The 18,947-nt window shown below is 35.9% G+C and overlaps 1 protein-coding gene across 1 annotated transcript in view; it reads left to right on the top strand.

Moving 5' to 3' along the window:
• Nucleotides 1-18,947, top strand: part of DPYD (dihydropyrimidine dehydrogenase) — a 517,061-nt gene that overhangs the window by 264,637 nt on the left and 233,477 nt on the right. Inside the window, exons 12-13 of the mRNA XM_072419842.1 lie at nt 3,713-3,897; nt 8,373-8,588. Coding sequence (XP_072275943.1) covers nt 3,713-3,897; nt 8,373-8,588 — 401 coding nt within the window. The remainder of the gene's footprint in view (nt 1-3,712; nt 3,898-8,372; nt 8,589-18,947) is intronic.

The following is an 18,947-nucleotide window of genomic DNA, read 5'->3' as shown; positions in this document are numbered from 1 at the left end:
AGAGGTAACCCCGAGTGTGACTCGGGGTAGAAAAAAGTTGCTAAAAGTGGTAACCCCGAATCACATTCGGGGTAGGTAATCCTATAGGAAGTAATGGTAATTAGAGCCTTACCTGATCTAACGACGCCCCGCGCCGTACAGCGCTGCAATCTCCAACTTCTTTCTTCTTCCTTCTTCCTGCTTCTGCATCCGATGAGTCACCGGTGAGTTCCCGGTGACATTGGTGTGTGTGTACGTTGCCGGCGGCGAGGGGCAGGAAATTCAAAATCCATTTGTATTGCATTCAATACAAAATAACTGTATTGAATGCAATACATTGAATTTTTAATTTTTTTTTAATTAAAAAAATGTTTTGTTTTTTTTAAATATATAGATTTTTTAATTTTTTTCAATTTATTGATTTTACATGATTTTGTGTTTCAAACTTTATTATACTCATACTAATATATTATACTGTAAAATAAATTTTCATAAAAAACCATGTACTGCTTTTAGACATATAAAACCAGAAAGAAATGAACCGCTAGGGAGGTTAATTTATAGTAGATGATAGTAAAGTTAACACCCCTTGATTTTATATATATCAGGGAACTGATGAAGAGGATGAGTTATTGGTTCTACACATGTCGAGGGGTTTTCTATGCTCCTTGTTTTCTTTATTTCAAATATTAGTGAATGCAACTGGAGAGATTTGAACACATACAGGTGGGTTGAAACATGCAAAACTCCCAGTTGAACAGAACATCTAAAAGTGACAGGCCTAAAGACATCTCACTCATGGAATGTCCAAGACAAGCAAAGGACAAGACAGGGCAGACTTATCTCACCCGGTTATACTCAACATACAACATACATCACCTACAACACAACTGGGTGGATGGGCACATTGCATGGTCTTACTTGCCATTGAGAATAAGATGAAGTTTGGTGGCTACAGACAATATAAACATTTTTCCTCCAGCTTTAAACAGTAAGGCTCTTTTAAAAGACCACTACTACCGTTGAATGCAAATTAATTTCCCAGTATGCTGCCACCATAAAATAGGCAGAGCTTAAGTCAAATTGAATAATTGTGATGTTTCTTCTGTTTTGCTTTAATACTTAGATTTTAGGTTAAAGTACATGGGAAATTTTCTGTATTTTCAGTAAAAAAAAATACTTTTTTGGTATTCCTTTATGGTTGGCACATATCCCATGATCTACTGACAACTATAGTGTCTATATAAATCTAATTCTAATACCATTTATGGATATGCTCTACTAGAATCAAAAGTATTGTATCATTTTGATCCAAGAGATGTTGTAAATCTTATCTTTAAAGTAGAACTATAGTCAAAATATAACATCATAAATATGATGTAGGCTGCTCAAAACAATAAGACTAGGCTTACTTTCTGCTTTTCAAATACCCCTGGAACATTTTGTAAATACCTGTTGATCTGCTAGTAGAACCGTGGGATAGACACTTCCTTTAAAAGGTTACAATGCTTCTCCATCTGTTAAGTCACTGAAGCATATTTACCTTTGCTGCTGCTGTGGTTGCCTAATATGTTTTGGAGTGCTATCAGAGACTTTAAACTTTCCAGCCACATTTGAAACCCTTGCTTGTTTATGTAAAACTGCAAAAACATTGTATTTGTATCCCTTAGTAAGCTGTATGCTTCTATTTTATGGTATTCTGACTGTCCCAAAGTGTTAAAATGTGCCTAATTTCTTTCATTTGTCCATGATAACTACTGTGCAGTGTGTGTGGCTGAATGTGTTGTGTGTGTGTAAATATATTTATTTAGTTGTGTTTTTCAATCTTTTTTTTCAAATTCTACCTACATAGTACTAAATGAATACAAAAAAAGAATGTAGATATGTAGGATGCCTAATATTTATATTTATTTTAATGTATCATCCTATTTTGAAAGGTAAAACATCTTACCCTTCAGCCAAGGGCATTGAATATGTATTCAGAAATTCACTCTGATGGATTAAAAACACAGATTATTTTTCTTTGATGTCCTTTAAAACTGCTTGTCTTTTCGTCTCGAACCTTGTTATGAATATGTTTTTCTCATTTCAATTTTTGAAGACACGCAGGCCCAAGATAAAGTGTCTTTGGGATCAGAGGAAACAGAAAGGTCAAATAGAACAAGAAATTTCATAATGTTTATAAAAAAGGATTGATTATTAGTGCATAATTCTTTATTAGTATACATTATATCCATGTATATAAAGATGGGAGTCCCATACAAAATTCAATAATTTTTACTGGTAATCTAATGACCACACAGGCACTTCATTCTTTCTTTTACACCTCTGCCATCTTCTTTTTTCTTCCTTTCACTTCCACATCCCCTTCCTTCCCCCCCCCCCCTTACCAAATGTTTCCTTCCTTTCCCTTTTGTTGTCTACCTTTCTTTATCTATCAAATTTAACAGTAAGCATTGACAATCACAAAAAATATAGTTGTTTGCAATTTTTATCTTCTCATGGGTTTAAGGTTTAGTGTCCTTTTAAATATTAGTAAGGATTTTAATTATTTGTTTTTTTGTGTTGTTATGGCGAGTTGCAATAAGAATTTGTATTTATGTATATTTTTGTACAAAGATATATGAAATGAGTGATGTTGATATGACCTCTCATAAAGTACAGGTCGCTACAATATGTAGTAATTGCTATGTGTTTAAAGTCCTTCCTGACTTTTTCAGACTCTTTGATTACGGATGTAAAATACATACGATAGAGAACCATTGTGGTATGTGTTTAGATCAAAAAAGTTAGGCATAGTTGAATTTGGTATTTGACCACAATCCCTATATACCTAAAGACTGTAGTTTTGGATGAGCTCTGGAAAGTACCTGGGGTGGAGTGAATAGACCATGTGTGCCATTAGCAGTGTTAATACTTTCTGCAAGCATTTTTTTTAAATAACCATATAGATATAAAGTGACCCTAAATAAGGTCCATGTTATTTATTAAGTCAGTACATTGTAAATATTCTTGAAATAAAACAAGAGAAGGATCAAAACTGGAACTTTAAGGACATGAAAATCAACATATATTATCTCTAAGTTTTTTATCCTTTATCAATACTTTAATAAAACATATAAAAGCATCTTCCACACATAAAGAGTGGGTAACCACCTTATGGCACACATTGTATAAACTGCTTAATAGCAGATATTTGCGAGTCTCTTGAATTTGGAATCCCCAGAATTTTTTCAAGTTATTCACATGTCCAGCCCTAATATTTTGCTGAGTTGGACAAAGCTCAAGCCCTTCTGAAGAGTTTTATGCATACTTTGGGTCCTACGCCTTCTTTTCCCTACTTATCCCATTTTCCATAGGAGTACTTTCTCCTTGTATTTAAGCGAAAAGCACTCCAACAGAATGATAAAAATGCAACATCAATAATGCTTCAATTAACTATAAATCATCATTTAACAAAATTAATTACATTTCTTAAGTAGCAAAAACATTGTGCAAATTCACTGCAGGAGTGTAAGAATAGGAAATCAAACTAAGAATCCTTTCCTCCAAGGATAACCTGTTACTGTAAGCAGCAGTAGTACTTTGGGCCACCAGTCCAGTAAGTTAGGGTCTTCCTATCATGTCAAAAATTGTAAACAGCTGAGTTTTTTTTTTTTTTTTCGGGGGGGGGGGCTAAAGTTTTTTTTGTATAAAAAAATGTTTACAGTTTTTGTTTAATGTTCCTTTGCAGTTATTGAAGCTATGAAACCAATCAAGTTTAACAGATGGGGTTTACCTGATATTAACTCAGAGACAATGCAAACCAGTGAGCCTGGTGTATTTGCTGGAGGGGATATTGGAGGCTTGGCAAATACAACTGTTGAATCAGTTAACGATGGAAAACAAGCATCTTGGTACATTCACAAATATATACAGGTATGCCAGTCTTTTCAATTCCCTGTTCAGTTAGGGAGGGGAATTTTCCATACTGCAGTTCTTAAAGAAGATAAACTCATGCCCATTCCTTTGTTTAATTACTGAATTGTCATACATATGTAGAAGTGATTAAATGCCATACATGAATTTTATATAAGCATTTAAGCATACCTTTTACAAAAAAAAAAAAAAAGTCTTATAATTCTGGCTCTTGCTACACAAAAACATATATGAACATGCGTATACAAAAAGATGCATACATATTACAATGTGCACTGTAAATGTTATTTGTTTAAACTAATTCCTTCAAACTGTTTCTGTAGTACTCAAGATTATCTCAACACTTTCAAGCAAAGCCCATTAATGCTATTGTGCAGCAATGCCTACTGCTACCTACCTATTGTGTTAAGGATGTGGTTGTGGCTGGGGAGGGGTTGTGAGTGCAGATATGGATGCCACCCATTAAGGCCCTTTAGATTTAATATTGCTATGGAATAGACCCCTTAATTTTTACCTACCTGTCCCTACCCCTTTCTCTTCCCTACTTCCTCCCTTCTCTATTGGACTACTTTCTGCTTGTACTTAAAATTTGTATTGGAAAGAAAGGAAAAGCATTTGGAACAGAATGATACCAGTCTATGTATATGCTTGCGACTTGTCCATAATTCTACAACCAGACTAGGTGTTTCAAACTAATGAATCTGAGTAGCTATTGGTGATTGGATTGTTACAGTACCCTGGAATATTTCTCATCTTTTGATATGTCTGAGTGGATATTGGGGCTTGGCATATTGTCTGGCTCCCTAGTTTATTTTTCTCTGTATTTTTTTTTCAATGTGCTTCCCCTTTCACTAAATAAACAATGTTTTAAACTTATATTTGAACAGTAGGTAACCACTCAAAAAATGTTACTCTGGGAATTATCAAAGAGTGCTTTTGGAATAGATTATGTGCATTCTGAGTGTCCATTCTTTGCATATGTTCTGCTTATTTGTATTGCACTGATGGATCAGAAGTAGGAGTATTAAATGAGACTTCTCTCTGCCAAGGTTGCCTTGTTTAGTTTGATAACTATAGCTCTAGGCCAGAGGTCCGCAATCTTTTTCGGCCACTAGGCCATTTATGGGGTGGGCAGGAGCACACTAGGCCGGAGTCTCTCTGAGTCCTGCCCTAATGGCTCCGCCCCCACTAGGAATGCCCTCTCCTCCGTATGCATTGCGGAGGAGAGGGAATGTTCCCTATTTACCTCGGCCGGGGTTAACACTTCCGCCGCCGCCGTAAATAGGGAAGAAGGGAGCCACAGCAAGATGAAGCTTAAGAGCTGCATGCAGCTCCAGAGTTACAGCCTAATCCCAGCTGGTAAGCCGTGGTTCCAGAGCGGCGCATTGCCGGCTGGGATAAGCCCAGATCGGCAAGGGGGGTTACGCCGGAACAAACTACAGGCCAAGCCGTATCTGGCCTAAAGGCTGGAGTTTGCCGACCTCTGCTCTAGGCAAATATCGAAAACATGGAAAAAGTGTCTGTTCAGTGACTGCTTGTTCTTTACCTTCTGCTGAATAATATAAAACTGCTGCATTACTGTTTAACTAGTAGTAAGAAGATAAACACTATTGTGGCACACAGAGGTTGCCTCTAACAGAAGGTTACGTACTGTGTGATATTAGGTTTTGAACATCACCACAAAAGGTACATAATGTTTTACCAATGCACACCACAAATAGATCAGAAGTTGTTTCAGAAGTAGACACTGTAACATGTCTCTGGCATTTAATGTTTAGGTTGTTGCATGAGGTCTTGACTTTGATAAGAATGTATCATGGAGAGACATGACCTCTTTTAATTGCATTGGTAGCAATGCAAAGTTGAGGCTGCTGCAGATTTACACTGGAATTGTAACAGATAAGATATAGCAAAGTCTTTCTTTACTTTTCTTTGCATGCTCATCTTTGCTTCTCTGAGCTTGATAGCATGGTAGAAGTACTTTATTAACCATTTACGTAGAAAAATGTAGGCTTTCATTGCTAACTCCCACATTAAAATTTTAATAATCTGGAGGTCATGTTCTTAATGCTTTTTAGTTTAACAACATGAAACAAGCATAATATAAAACAGGTAAAAAAACAGAATTGCTTGTCTAAATTACTTGCAGTCTTTTGAAGGCATTGGATTAGCATGAAAACCAAGCAATTCACATTTTCAAAAGATGTCAGCAATTCTCTCCCTACATGTTTATGTTAAACAATTTGATCTTTTGTAAGAATTTAATTATCTGAGACAGATATCAGTGCCACCGGTAAACAGAAAGGATCAGACCTGGGATAGGTTTTTACTCTCTAAGAGCCTTTCACTTTTACCAAGCAATTCTAACATACAAGCTTGCTTTGTGTAGGAAATACATTGGCATTTAATGCCTAAAATGCCATTCAACAATTTTAAGATGCAGTCCAACAAATTTCATTTGTCTTACAGAGGGACAAATGAAATTTTTGTAAATAGACGCACATTTGCTTTCATTCATAAACTAATGTCCATCTACAGATTGTCAGACATGCGTTAACATTGCAAACAAGCTTATTAATATCTTAATGTGCTAAAATTCACAGCAGTGGATTAGATGCTGTCATAAGGACTATAACAAATGGCAAATAGTTTTGGAAGCCATTAAAAGGCTTTACATGTGTTCATTTGTGGTTTTCTCTAGTCAGGAAAAAATAGAAGCAATAGTGTTTTCAGGAAGGTGCTTCCATATATTGTTATATATACGCAAAAAAGTCTAACCCACAGACAGCCATAAATGTTAGTTGCAGAGAACTTTACATGAAAACCTGTTAGAAATTTTAAAACATGGTACCTGGGAGGGGTATCATGTGGTAATAGAATCTGTCTTCACAAATCTGGACTAAGAGGGAACAGCAGAGGATCCCCACACCCTGAGACTCAAATAATGAATGCAAACAGACATGTAAGCATTATGCTAGGTAGATTTTGATTCAATGCGCATTTGAAGACCAATGTAAACATTGTCAACCCAAGATCAGAAATGCTTATATCATGATAGATTACAAAGAAAAATGATTAAATGATCTAAGATACTAGGATTTTAAATTTAGCGAGGGTAAAGAAGTGGAGTCACTTTAAGGAACAGCCCCACACCCACTGATAATTTCCTGCACCACATTTCTATGTCCTTCTTTAAAAATCGAGAGTCCAAACTCTTTGTAAAGGGTTTTGATTGTCTTTCTTGATGAGTGTAAATTCCTGACATTGGCTTCTCTAGTCAAAGAACTGCGTCATAGGAGGAAGGAGATTGGGCCCCATACTACCCCAAACCCGGAATTCTATAAGGCTTGAACAGAGCAGTAAGTATTGGGGGGTAGTTCTTTTAGGAGAACCTGCCCATTTGCCAATTAATTTAGCAAAGAAACAAGCCAGTCTATTTAACATTATTCTATTACTGATATATTTTGCTTTCTAAAACAATAGCAATTCTTAATATGTTACTTCCTTAGCAGATTGATAGAGATGCTTACTTCCAAATTTTTTATTTATTGTATACACTGTAGTAGCCCACAGTGATTTTGGACCCACATGACATGATATGCTAAAACCATAGTAAAACTACAGTACCTGTCCAAGGGGACATCAAACTCCAGATACATATATTTACCAAGACTTATACAAATATGAAAGTGCTAAAAAATTGTTTTGTACAATTAGATGACTTGATCACACTGTTCTGCTTTCCATAACATAATATTTTAGTAATTGGTAGAAGAGGTTCTCTTTAAAACTTTGGTAGTTGTTATGCTGTTGGTAAGCCTATTGATAAAGGGCTAGGTGAAGAGGCTCAATGTGACTTAAGGGTCTTTCTCTACTACATACCTTGGATGGAATTGGCAGAACTGTTGAAGTTTTATTGAATATTTGATTATTATTGTTGTTAAGATCACTACAGTCCATTAGCTAAATCAGGGACAAGGTTTATTGCTTGAAATATTAGGAAACCCTTCAGATAAATAATGGAATACAGTAAGGCACATTTGTATGTGGTAAAGATGGCTACAAAAGAGGAAAAACATTTTTGACTTTCATTATTATTATCTTTAACATTAGAAACAATTACCAGTTGTAACACATAAAAAAATTTAGCCAAATAGTTGCTGAGATAACTTCATAATATATTGTATTTTCTTCTAAGAAGTGGCAGAATTAATTTAGCATTCAATAAAGTGTAATGAATTTGTGCAAATTATTTAGTGTGAATAATCCAGTGAGGTGAAAGTCAATTATGATAATTAATTATTGCTCCCTGGTGAATGAAGCTATCAAATACATAGATGTCCACTTCACAGACTTAATGCAATTGCACCAAATGTTAGGCCAATTAACCTAGTGATCAAGATAATTTTTTTTCTCTTTAACAGTCTCAGATTCTAAAATTAATATTATGTTTAATTGATGTAACTTTTGAATAGGAATTACACGGATCATCAGTTGGTGATAAGCCACAGTTGCCATTGTTTTATACGCCGATTGATATGGTGGATATTAGTGTGGAAATGGCTGGACTGAAATTTTCTAACCCTTTTGGACTAGCAAGTGCTCCACCCACCACCAGTGCTCCAATGATCCGCAGAGCCTTTGAAGCCGGATGGGGATTTGCGTTAACTAAAACATTTTCTTTGGAAAAGGTAAGCTGTATTTTGTTCAATATGATGATGCAAAGTCTTCTTGTTTTATTGGTCTCACTAGTTTCCTGTAGTTTAAAAGAATGTAGAGCAGTCTGAATATAGTCTTCTTCAACACATTCTAAAGATTCCCAATGGGGTTAAGGTTTGGACTCTGTGGTAGCCAGTCCATGTGTAAAAATGATGTCTCATGCTTCCTGTACTACTCTTTCACAACTCAAGCCAGATGAAACCTGGCATTTTCATCTTGGAATATTCCCATGCGATCAGGGAAGAAAAAAAATCCTTTATTGGAAAGATCTGGTCAAACAGTATATTCAGGAAGTCAGTTGACTTTATTTTTTGGGCAACATTACTGAACCCAGACCTAACCAACAGAGGCAACCCCAAAACATAACACCGCCTCCAGTAGCTTGGGGATTTGTTTGGTAACAGGCAGTGTACTATATCAAAAGGTACTATATATAGCATACTTGGGTACCCCATATATAGGTACATTTTTAGGTACATTTTTTGACCATGCAGTGTACCATGTATACTAAAAGGTACTACATATCAGTAGACTCTATACCTTGTATTTGCATAATTATGGAACAATTTTTACTTCATTGAAACTGAAGTCTAGGAAAAAGGCATATTTTGCAGTTTGAATATTAATTTTCACATTAGAATTATCAATTGTTACAGCCCAGGAAGGGACTTAAATCCATTGTTTAACCTTCTAAGTAGAATTGACTTGAAAAAGCTCAGGTTTCCCAAGTTTCATACTAATGAGATTTTCTTTCTATAGAATCCTAATGAAGAAAAACATGATAGGCATTAATTTGCCTATAACGTGTTGCAATTTTAATATCCTTCACTATAATTCCATTGGATTATGTTAGAAAATACCAGTCACTAATTATATACTACATACAGAAACCAAACAAAACCCTTGTATCTCTCTTCAGACACATACCAGCTTATGCTTTCAATAGAGACATTAAAGAGACACTACAGCTAGCCTTGTCACCACATTGCAAGGATTTATTGATATGCACGTGGCTTGTGACCTGCTGAGTTAAGTTTAAGCAATGTCCAATTGGCAGGCAACTTTTGATCAATGTGGCAATCAATAATGAATTCCAAGATAAAAGTAAATTCAAGCAGAACAGTTAGCTTATGTTTGTCATTCTGTACTTCCTGCACCTATTTAGAATTTAAAGGGAAAAAACAGCTGTCAATTCTGATGAGCATTAAATGTTTTCTTGGTAAAACATGGCACATTAAGCAAGGGTTCAGTTTAGATAATAGTATAGCATAGGAAATGCAAACAAACAAAAAAGAGTCATTTGAAAAAGATAAGTCAAATAAACAATAAAATACATGGTCACAAAGCTGCCAACATTATTACCAAAATGGTTAATGCTTGTTATAAATGAACACAAGTCTAATAACAATAAATCTGTTTAACCAAACTGAGTTTTAGCTCCTTTAGGATCAATACACATTATTCATTGATTGTATTTTAAATACAGGTTAAATTCACAGAGTTAACAAACCAGGATGAAGATCCTAAGGCTCAAAAAAGTTAGTTATTTTAGCTAAATCCAGTAAAGCAGTGGTTGCCAACCTTTTTGGACGCCACAGACCACTAATTTCATGTCACTTAAAAGGAAGAAACTTCCCCCAGAGTGACGTCATGATGCCAGAGCCCGTCGACACTCCCATCGCTGGTCTGAGCAAGTCTGAGGTTGTTTCTCTGAGCCTGCGATCAATATGGGAGGCATGGTCTGCGGCCGCGGACCACCAAAATTTTCTTGCAGATCACTGGTTGGTGACCGGTCGCTGCAGTAAAGTATAAAAAATTATAGTCACTTTGTTAAAATAAAGAAATGTATCCTTTTATTACTAAATTATGTATTGAGCCTATATTAAAATGCAGTATTTGCATTTTTTTGTGCTACTATAGCAAACTCTACTAACTATGCATCTGTGAGAGCAGCAGTGATCTGGCTCTTCAGGGGTTCAACCCTACACAGTCACAAATACTAGGCCCCTATAAACAAAGTCATCTCTTTTTTCAGTATTTATGTTATTTTGTTTGCTTTACTGACTTCTAAGTTCATAAATCTTGTTGATGACATGTTACATCTATATGCACACATTCCATTGATGGGTGCTTGACATTTTTCAGGACATGCCTTCCTAATGGCCAGTACTGTGGAACATGCCTGCATAATTTGTGCTGAATCAGACATTTACAATATACTCAGGAAGCCTATGTGACAGGGTGACAATAAAGGGGAAGAAATGGTAGACAGATACGGAGAGTTGTCTTATTATTACCAGATGTACCTGAACAAAGACCTTTATGATATGGCCACCAGGTCAAAAACAGGTTAAAAAATATGCAAAAAGGTAGTGTTTGGTTTTACATTTAATTTAGGATATTTGGGCAACATTTGCATTTCTACCTTTAGTTTGTGATTTAGGGTTCAATCTCATTTTGTGTGCTAAGTGCATTGCTATTGTCCATTGCCTACCCATTTAAATGGGGCTTTCAGTGCAGCACATTGCACACATATATGGTCCATGCAGATTTTTACAAGCACGCTGTACAGCCTTTAATTGGTAAGCATGTCAATAGCAATAAACAGTAAAGCAGTGCACCAAGCCATGTGCTTTGTGTTATTCCACCTCAAGTGTTTCCTGATAGAAATCCTTGGGTTGGCACAACACACTAGTGGGAACTGTCTCCATTGCATCCTTGGATTTACCAACATATGCACCTTCAATAGGGATAATTAGAAAAGCATGTAATCAAATCTCATTGCACTGGAACTGCACTGCATGAATACCACAGAGGTATGTATGTAGACTAATGAGAAAAACCAGGGGTCAACACTTGCAATATATGTTGTAGATCAATCTTGTGGTTCATCCTCATTGCTACAGGCAAAATGATCAGGTCCATCTGGAAGGCTCAGTGTTTGCTTTTATTAAGATGTGTTTTTTTCTCCTCTCATGAACATGTAATTCTGATTAATCAGAGACATCTGCTTTCACTCTACTGGTGACATACATTGATTTGTGCGGCTGTCACTTTCCATAATCAGCACAGGTTCCTTCATTACATCCACTCAGCTATGTGATTGTACAGGCAGACTTCACTGCATATCTAGCATTTTTCCTCCATTAATCTATTTTTCTTTTGTTTGCCTTTCACCTCATTTAACCATTACAAAAACAGCACTGTGATCGTGTGCAAATTAAATTGTGGGCTAAAAATCTATACTCTGAGAACGTATTGAATCAGCAGTATTTTACATAGTGCAGCATTAAAGCAATAACTGCGTGGAGACAAGAGAAGATGGAAGGTCTATTTACAGAGGGATAGAGTCATTAAATTGTGTGCTGCGTTGGACTCCACATTAGCCGAAGTAATGTATGATCATTGTTAAGTGCAGACGTGACTTACTGATCCATGAATAGATGTATATCAGATATATACATTGCTGCATGGCAGGCACATAATGTGCATTATTTATAGCTTCCTGATACACCATTAGCAAACCATTTTCCCTAATAGTGTGATTTAGGAGAATACACCTGAGGATGGTGTCTCCGAGATTCCTCCTTGTAAAATGGTCCAATTTTCTACAAAGGCTTTTATTCTATTGATGTTTTTTTCTATTTAGTGTTGCAAAGCAGCCTTTATGAACTGATGTGCAAAGTCAGGTCACCCTCCAAGGACCCAGTACAATAGGTGGTTAGTTATACACGGGTAAAGGATGGAACTGTCAAAGGTCCTGCATTGGAGTATAATTGTAAAATACAGGCTAAACCTTTCACTTCCATATTTGGAGGACCACAACAAATGTATTCTATCATTTTCAAGGGTTTAGGTTAAAAATATGTGTAATGTAGATGTAACTACAGATAACCTGTAGGATTAATATTAACACATAAAGGTAAAGGATTTCAGAAGTTGTTTTTAATTGTGCTTTTATTAAAGAATATTTGGTGACCCTGCCATAAAGGTCCTTGTTCGGGCACTTATTTTTATATGGTGACAGCACATTTTCCATGTATCCGCATTGTGCTTCTGTGTTCCCACATTGTTACACACACTCCTGGTTGAGAATACAAGCACCTTTGCTGACGTATATTGAGTGGACCTAATCCACTGTTAAGAAGCTGACCAATGCTGGAACAAATACATGCTGGGTGTTGATAAAAAGAACTGAAAGAGATCTGAGCATTGAAATGCAATCAAGGATACAGCTAAAAGGTGAACAGTATTTGATAAAAAATGAAAATGTTTAGAACACTACATTGGTTTAAAGTTTCTGTGGCTAGAAGGGGCTGATTAAGTACAAAAAGTTTACTTATCCTTTAAATTCAGCAAGTCCTTCGAAGGACATTATTTCGCTATCTGGCTTTTTGCATCTGTCCAATGTCATTAAATACAATACAGGACCAGCAGTCCTGCACTGTATGGAAGGGTCCATCCACACCCCAGGGGCATTGGACAAACAGAATATCAGGAAAGTTGTAAATGAATCTTGTTTAGGATCATTAAGCCATCAGCAAGCACCAATGCTTTTACATGGAGTAAATCATTTGGCTTCAATTATAAGTATATGAATGGTGCAGGCAGGATGAAGCTGGTAACCTGCAGCATTATAATACAAACTGCCCAGCTCATCTGCACATCAGTAAAGTCAGTGCTGTTGTTCCAAATCCAGTTCTCTTTCCTTGAAGTAAAAATAACTGCTGCATAACAAGTTGTAGCTCACATCTCTCAATCAACTACATTAGCATTGCTTGTCTTATTGAAACACGTTTGGAAAGTTGTTAAGCACTATCTTCCATCCGTAAACACTATGCCAGCTGTTCCCTTTCCATGCTTTATAAAGATGTTTCTATTTCCATTTCTGCAATGCCTAGGCCTGCTTATGACATGACCATTCACTATTACCTGGTCTGATGATAGATGCTGCTCAATTCAAAAGAAAGTTTTGTGCATGGAAAGTTGACATTTCCCAGAATGTGAACTATGGCAATCGAGAGTTGTTTATTTTCAGGAGTTTACAAGTTTAAATAAAAGTGCAATATTGTTGAGAGAATGCAATCCATGTTAGTTGTTCCATTAAATTGCTCTGGGTTCCAAAATCAAACGAAATTTATTACCGAATAGCAGTTCTTGCTAATCTGGTTAAGTAGTTATAGCGCTTGCCTTACAAAATGTCCATTGTTCTGTTGAGGGCTACAAAGTTGGAAGATATATTTTGTACCTGGAGTCAGAATATGTAAAAAACAAGTATCAACTCTGGCTCCAACTCTTCAGCCCTGGGTATTACAGACCACATTACTTTTGGCACATCATAAATCATGTAGTCTTTAGGTAGATAACAGGGGCACATAATGTCAATGGATCTTTAAATTTCTCCTCCAGTGAGGGTCGGTGGTCCTTAATCTTAGTAAGCATTCATTTTGAAGTGTGAGCACCAGTTATGTCCAAGAATATGTGAGCTTTCTTGTGTGTTTTCACAATGGCATGGGCTCATAATAAGTGTGATTAACCCAGAAAAAGAAACAAAAGGGATGACAGAGTTGTCAGAGTTTGATACACAGAGCTGAAGAGGAAGAAAGTATTGGAGGAAAATCCTTATTTTTTTTAAAACCTACTAAGCCAGTGTTTCTCAACCAAGGTTCTCTTGAGCAATTTGTTCCTTCGTTTTGGCTGTCTGTAAGGGTGAGATTCTTCCCACTCGACAGCATTATAAGAGGCATTCTTCCTACTGACCACCATGCCAATATATACTGTGAGTTGTGGATATAGTAATCATAGCAGGGATTCCATAACACTCTAAGTTTTTTCAAGGGTGCCCCCATGTTCAAAAAATCAAGAAAGGCTGTACTAGGGAATGTGATTTTTACTGGAGGATTTGAATCCCCATATTTCTTAAATCCACAGAACAGCATACAATAAATAATATAACTCACATTTAAGGTCATCTGCTAAACAGTTGAAAGGACTGAACATTAAGAAAAAAATCAACATGACTTATTTGTTCTAGATGATATTTATCTGTTTCTGAACTTGGCTTTTATTGAGTTAACCTGGTATCTACTAATAGATGTAAGGATAATCCTTTTAAATTTTACCATAGCACAGGTTTATTTAATAAAAATGTCATTACTATCTTCAGAAGTAGACAAATATCACCCTGGTTGTCTCTGGGATGAGCTGTGTGAAAGACATATGATTTTGTCCTGTCCCTTAAAGGAGACATTCAGATAACTTAACAATTGCCATTAAACTTATATCAGATTACATTAGCTGCTGAACACAAGAATTATATTGCCTATCTGTGGCATACTAAACATTTAATCATATTTTGTCTTTTTCTGCTACTTTATGCATTCAGAAAGAAAATACAGATAGCATATTTATTGCCCATTGCTGGTTCGTTCTTGAGCTTTTTTTTAATGGAAACCTAGACTTACAACTCTCTTGTACAGTAAAATAAATGATATAAAAAACACAATATACAGTTATCAGAATATGATGTAAATATTGTGGATTTTCATTGCTGACTCCTAAATATGGTTGATTTTAAATATTATTGTTAGTAATAAAAAAGCTCAGGAAGCTATCTGCTTACAATATTTCTAGCAGGAGGTGTTGGTTTTCTTTGCACTTATTAAACAGATACAACAAAACACTTTAAATAATACATTTTTTTAACCTATAATGGAGATAAGAGAAGATTATACATACACTTTAATAACTTAGGGAGTATCAAACATTTGTCTTCTCCCATGCTATACCTGCAGGTTTATGTGCAATGACCTGCTACTGTTTGGACCCCTTTGCAGCAAATTCGACTCCGATTACCAGTGACATCTGTTCCCTAATTATGTTTGCTAAGTTCTAACCAAAAACTGATATAATATTTTTAAACATGTTATCAGAATCACAACATATGATCAGAATAAAATCGGTTTAGTTTCTTTGTCTATAACTTTTTAGTGGCCCCTTTTTGAATTTATTCTTGAATAACGCCATCCTTTCCTTGGCCCTAGCATTTTTGCCTTCATTTTATTCTGCTCGCGCATTTTGTTACATGTATTATTTTGTTTAGCATAACCAATGAAAATAATGACAAATACAAACTGTAAATAGACTTTTTTTCTGTAACAAATCGTGAACATGGTATTGTAATATCAGGAGGACCTGTGGAAAACCTGTGTTTAGGGCCTCACAACAAATTCAGTTGTTAACAAAGCAGGCAGGTTGTGTTTTGGTGCATATCACAACACTTCAAGGATTGTGCATTACCGGGCATTGTGGTAAGGTATGATAAATCTGTTATTTACTCAGCATTACCATAATGCATAGGTATGAAGCCAGTCCAAGGGTTTCCTAACTTGTTTTGAAAACTGGGAATTTGCATCCAAATTTAAAATGTATCAATACCCAAAACCAAAAATGTAATATATTGCAGCTTGCTAGTCATTAGACATAATGGCTGCATACATCTTTTACAGGGTTTTTTTGCTGAAACAACACTTACTGTCCTAGAGTGATTATTATTATTATTATTATTAAACAGGATTTAAATAGCGCCAACATATTACGCAGCGCTGAGTGATATATCTTACTTACTATGCTGTACTCTATAGAAAAAGAATGATGTCACTTAGGACAGATAGTTTTTCAGGGCTTCAGTACAGTTCCTCTTTTCGTTTCTTCAAGGGAAAGGTATTTGAAGTCTTTAGAAATAGTTGGAAATAATGTAGCTGTAACATGCAGGCAAGGCACCCAGTAACATACCTGCTAGAATTCTTGCAGGATCAAAAGGTAATTTTTTGCACTTTTTTGAAAAGATGAATATATAAAATTAATCTTTCAAACATAAAGATGAAAAAACAAATAGGAGCAAATAAGAGTTTCTCCTAATAAGTTCCTTCCTGTGGTTCACAAACTTTATTTATGTTGACATGCTTCTAAGAACTATGCAAGTGAAAGAAAACGCAAGCACTTAGCCTTTAAACCAAAGCTAATAAAGCTTAGTATCGCTTTAATGTGTGCTCCATTCTCTTGAAAAAATAGCAGAATCCCTTACAGCAATGGTTTTCATATCTTTTCATTACAAACCTTGGAGTGTATTTGTTATAATGAAAAAGTTTGGGCGGAGTTTCTTTTTCAAACAAAACAAATAGTGAGCTGAATAAATACATTCTGCATAAGAACAAATCCAACTTTATGGTGCAAAGGGGGAAAAAAGATGCTATTTAAAATGTATTAAAATGGAGAGGCTTGACATTTGAAATTCTGATGTTCCTATTATGAGAAAGGTTGCTCTGCGTAGTTTTGTTATGATATGAAATATTAAAATTTCACAATACAGTTTTGATGAAGTACAATTTGCCTAGCTTGCATATAATAAAGAAATTAAATGCTTACCGAGGGAATTGAGGGAAAATTAGAGCCCTGCCTGAACATCTGCTTGAAATTTTATTATCCTGTCCTGCTGACATCATTACTGCCTCGTTGTTGCTTTGAGATTGACAGCTGAATATTGGCTGGATGAGTGTTGTAGATAGAAATTCATTCTTTCTCTACCAGCGAGCAAGAAATACATCTGAATCAACAAATGAAACTAGCCATAAAAGGGTCAATTGACTATTTGTATTTTCATATTAGACATTTTTGTGCATTGTTTTAGATCACTTTTTTTTCTACTCCCCTTCTCTTCCTTATACCTCTGACATTTGTAGATGTCAGATTGTAGTCTAATACGCTTTAACAAAAATAGACCATTGACTTGAAGTGAAATGCCAGTTGATATCTCAGTAAACAGCAGCATTCTTCTTTATTGTGAGGCTGATATACTGTAGAGCATAAGCAGTATGGTCTTAAGGGAGATAAATGATCAGATCATTAATGTTAAGATTACATGTCTTGCCCACACAGCTGTAGAAGGCTATGAATGTATTCTTCCCATTGTGCTTTCATGCAGATTGGAAGCAAAAAAATATTAATACATAGCATTAAGCAAATCATTTCGCAAAGGAGGCAAAATAGATTTTTTTTAATTTGCCTGAACATTTATATGCAGATTTTTTTCTTCTGCCTGTAGAGAATTCATGAAACACAAATGCCTGGATTGTGTAATATTCCTTAGACCAGACAGATCCACAACATTTAGCTGTATGTTTGGAAATCACATTTTTATATATTCTACAAATATACTGGTAAATGCAAATCTTGCTTTATGTTATTTTATTTTTAAAAATGAAACCATAATGGTTGAATTATTATTGGTCTTGGACACCAAACCACAGCAGATACTCCAAATAGGAAGCGTGTGTGGACACCCCAACAAATTATTGAGGACAGGTGCTTGCAGTGAAAGAACTTTTATTGCTACTGCATGGAAAGACATTTTGGACTTACAACATTGAGGTAACAGTTTGGTGAGGTCAATCTCTTTTGTTCCATCATTACTGTGCTAAAGGACCAGGCTGAATGACAATAAGCTTCTTGGCCAGATGGGGGAGCTAAAGAGGCCTGGGGATATTCAAGTGTAACTGTCCCAGCTGAAACCCATCCTGGAAATTAGGCCAAGGATATTAACTCCCAGCCTGCTCTTTCTTGTCTTGGCTGCTGAGCTGGGAGGAGGGCCAAGGTGAACTTTGAGTAAAGATACAGACTTTGTTGGAAAAGCTGTATGGTTAGGGCCTTGGAGTCCTGCACAGCATTAGGTTGGTCTGGATTGTTATTAAAGGGAACTAACAGTTAGTGGCCAAGTGGCTAGGCATTATTTTGTTTTAATTTGCCTGTTTTGTGTGAAAATAGTATTAGTGAATAAAACCCTTGATGCACTTTTACCCTGCGCTCCCTGTTTCCTGTTTGAAACACCCCCTGTTGCTATGGGTGATCTCACTATATATATATATATATATATATATATATATATATATATTTATATAGAAAAAGGAGCTGCTTTGGCTATGATAATATATATGTAATGTGGCATATTACTGGGGGTTGCTCAAAGTAACAGGATGCTTATAGGGCAGACAAGAAGCAGCAGACTCCAAAAGTCCAAAATAACTGCAGTTGTGTTTATTTTATCCAGGTGTTACAGCACACACTCGACAACTTTATAACAAAACAATAAACAGTAGCCCGGCTGGGCATCTGGCTCCCTCACTTGGTGCCCTCTTTTTCTAACACATACACTATATCAGTACTGGTAACTCACATCTTTGTAGTACTTTTTGGCCGCTGTCTCTCAGCCTGGAATCCACTCTGGCTCTTTCTTCAGCCTGGAATCCACTCTGGCTCTTTCTTCAGCCTGGAAT

The sequence above is a fragment of the Pyxicephalus adspersus genome, chromosome 8 (genome assembly GCF_032062135.1).
Source record: "Pyxicephalus adspersus chromosome 8, UCB_Pads_2.0, whole genome shotgun sequence".
Taxonomy (NCBI): Eukaryota; Metazoa; Chordata; class Amphibia; order Anura; family Pyxicephalidae; genus Pyxicephalus; species Pyxicephalus adspersus.
Note: the sequence above shows the minus strand (reverse complement) of the source record. Positions and strands in the feature narration are given on the sequence as shown.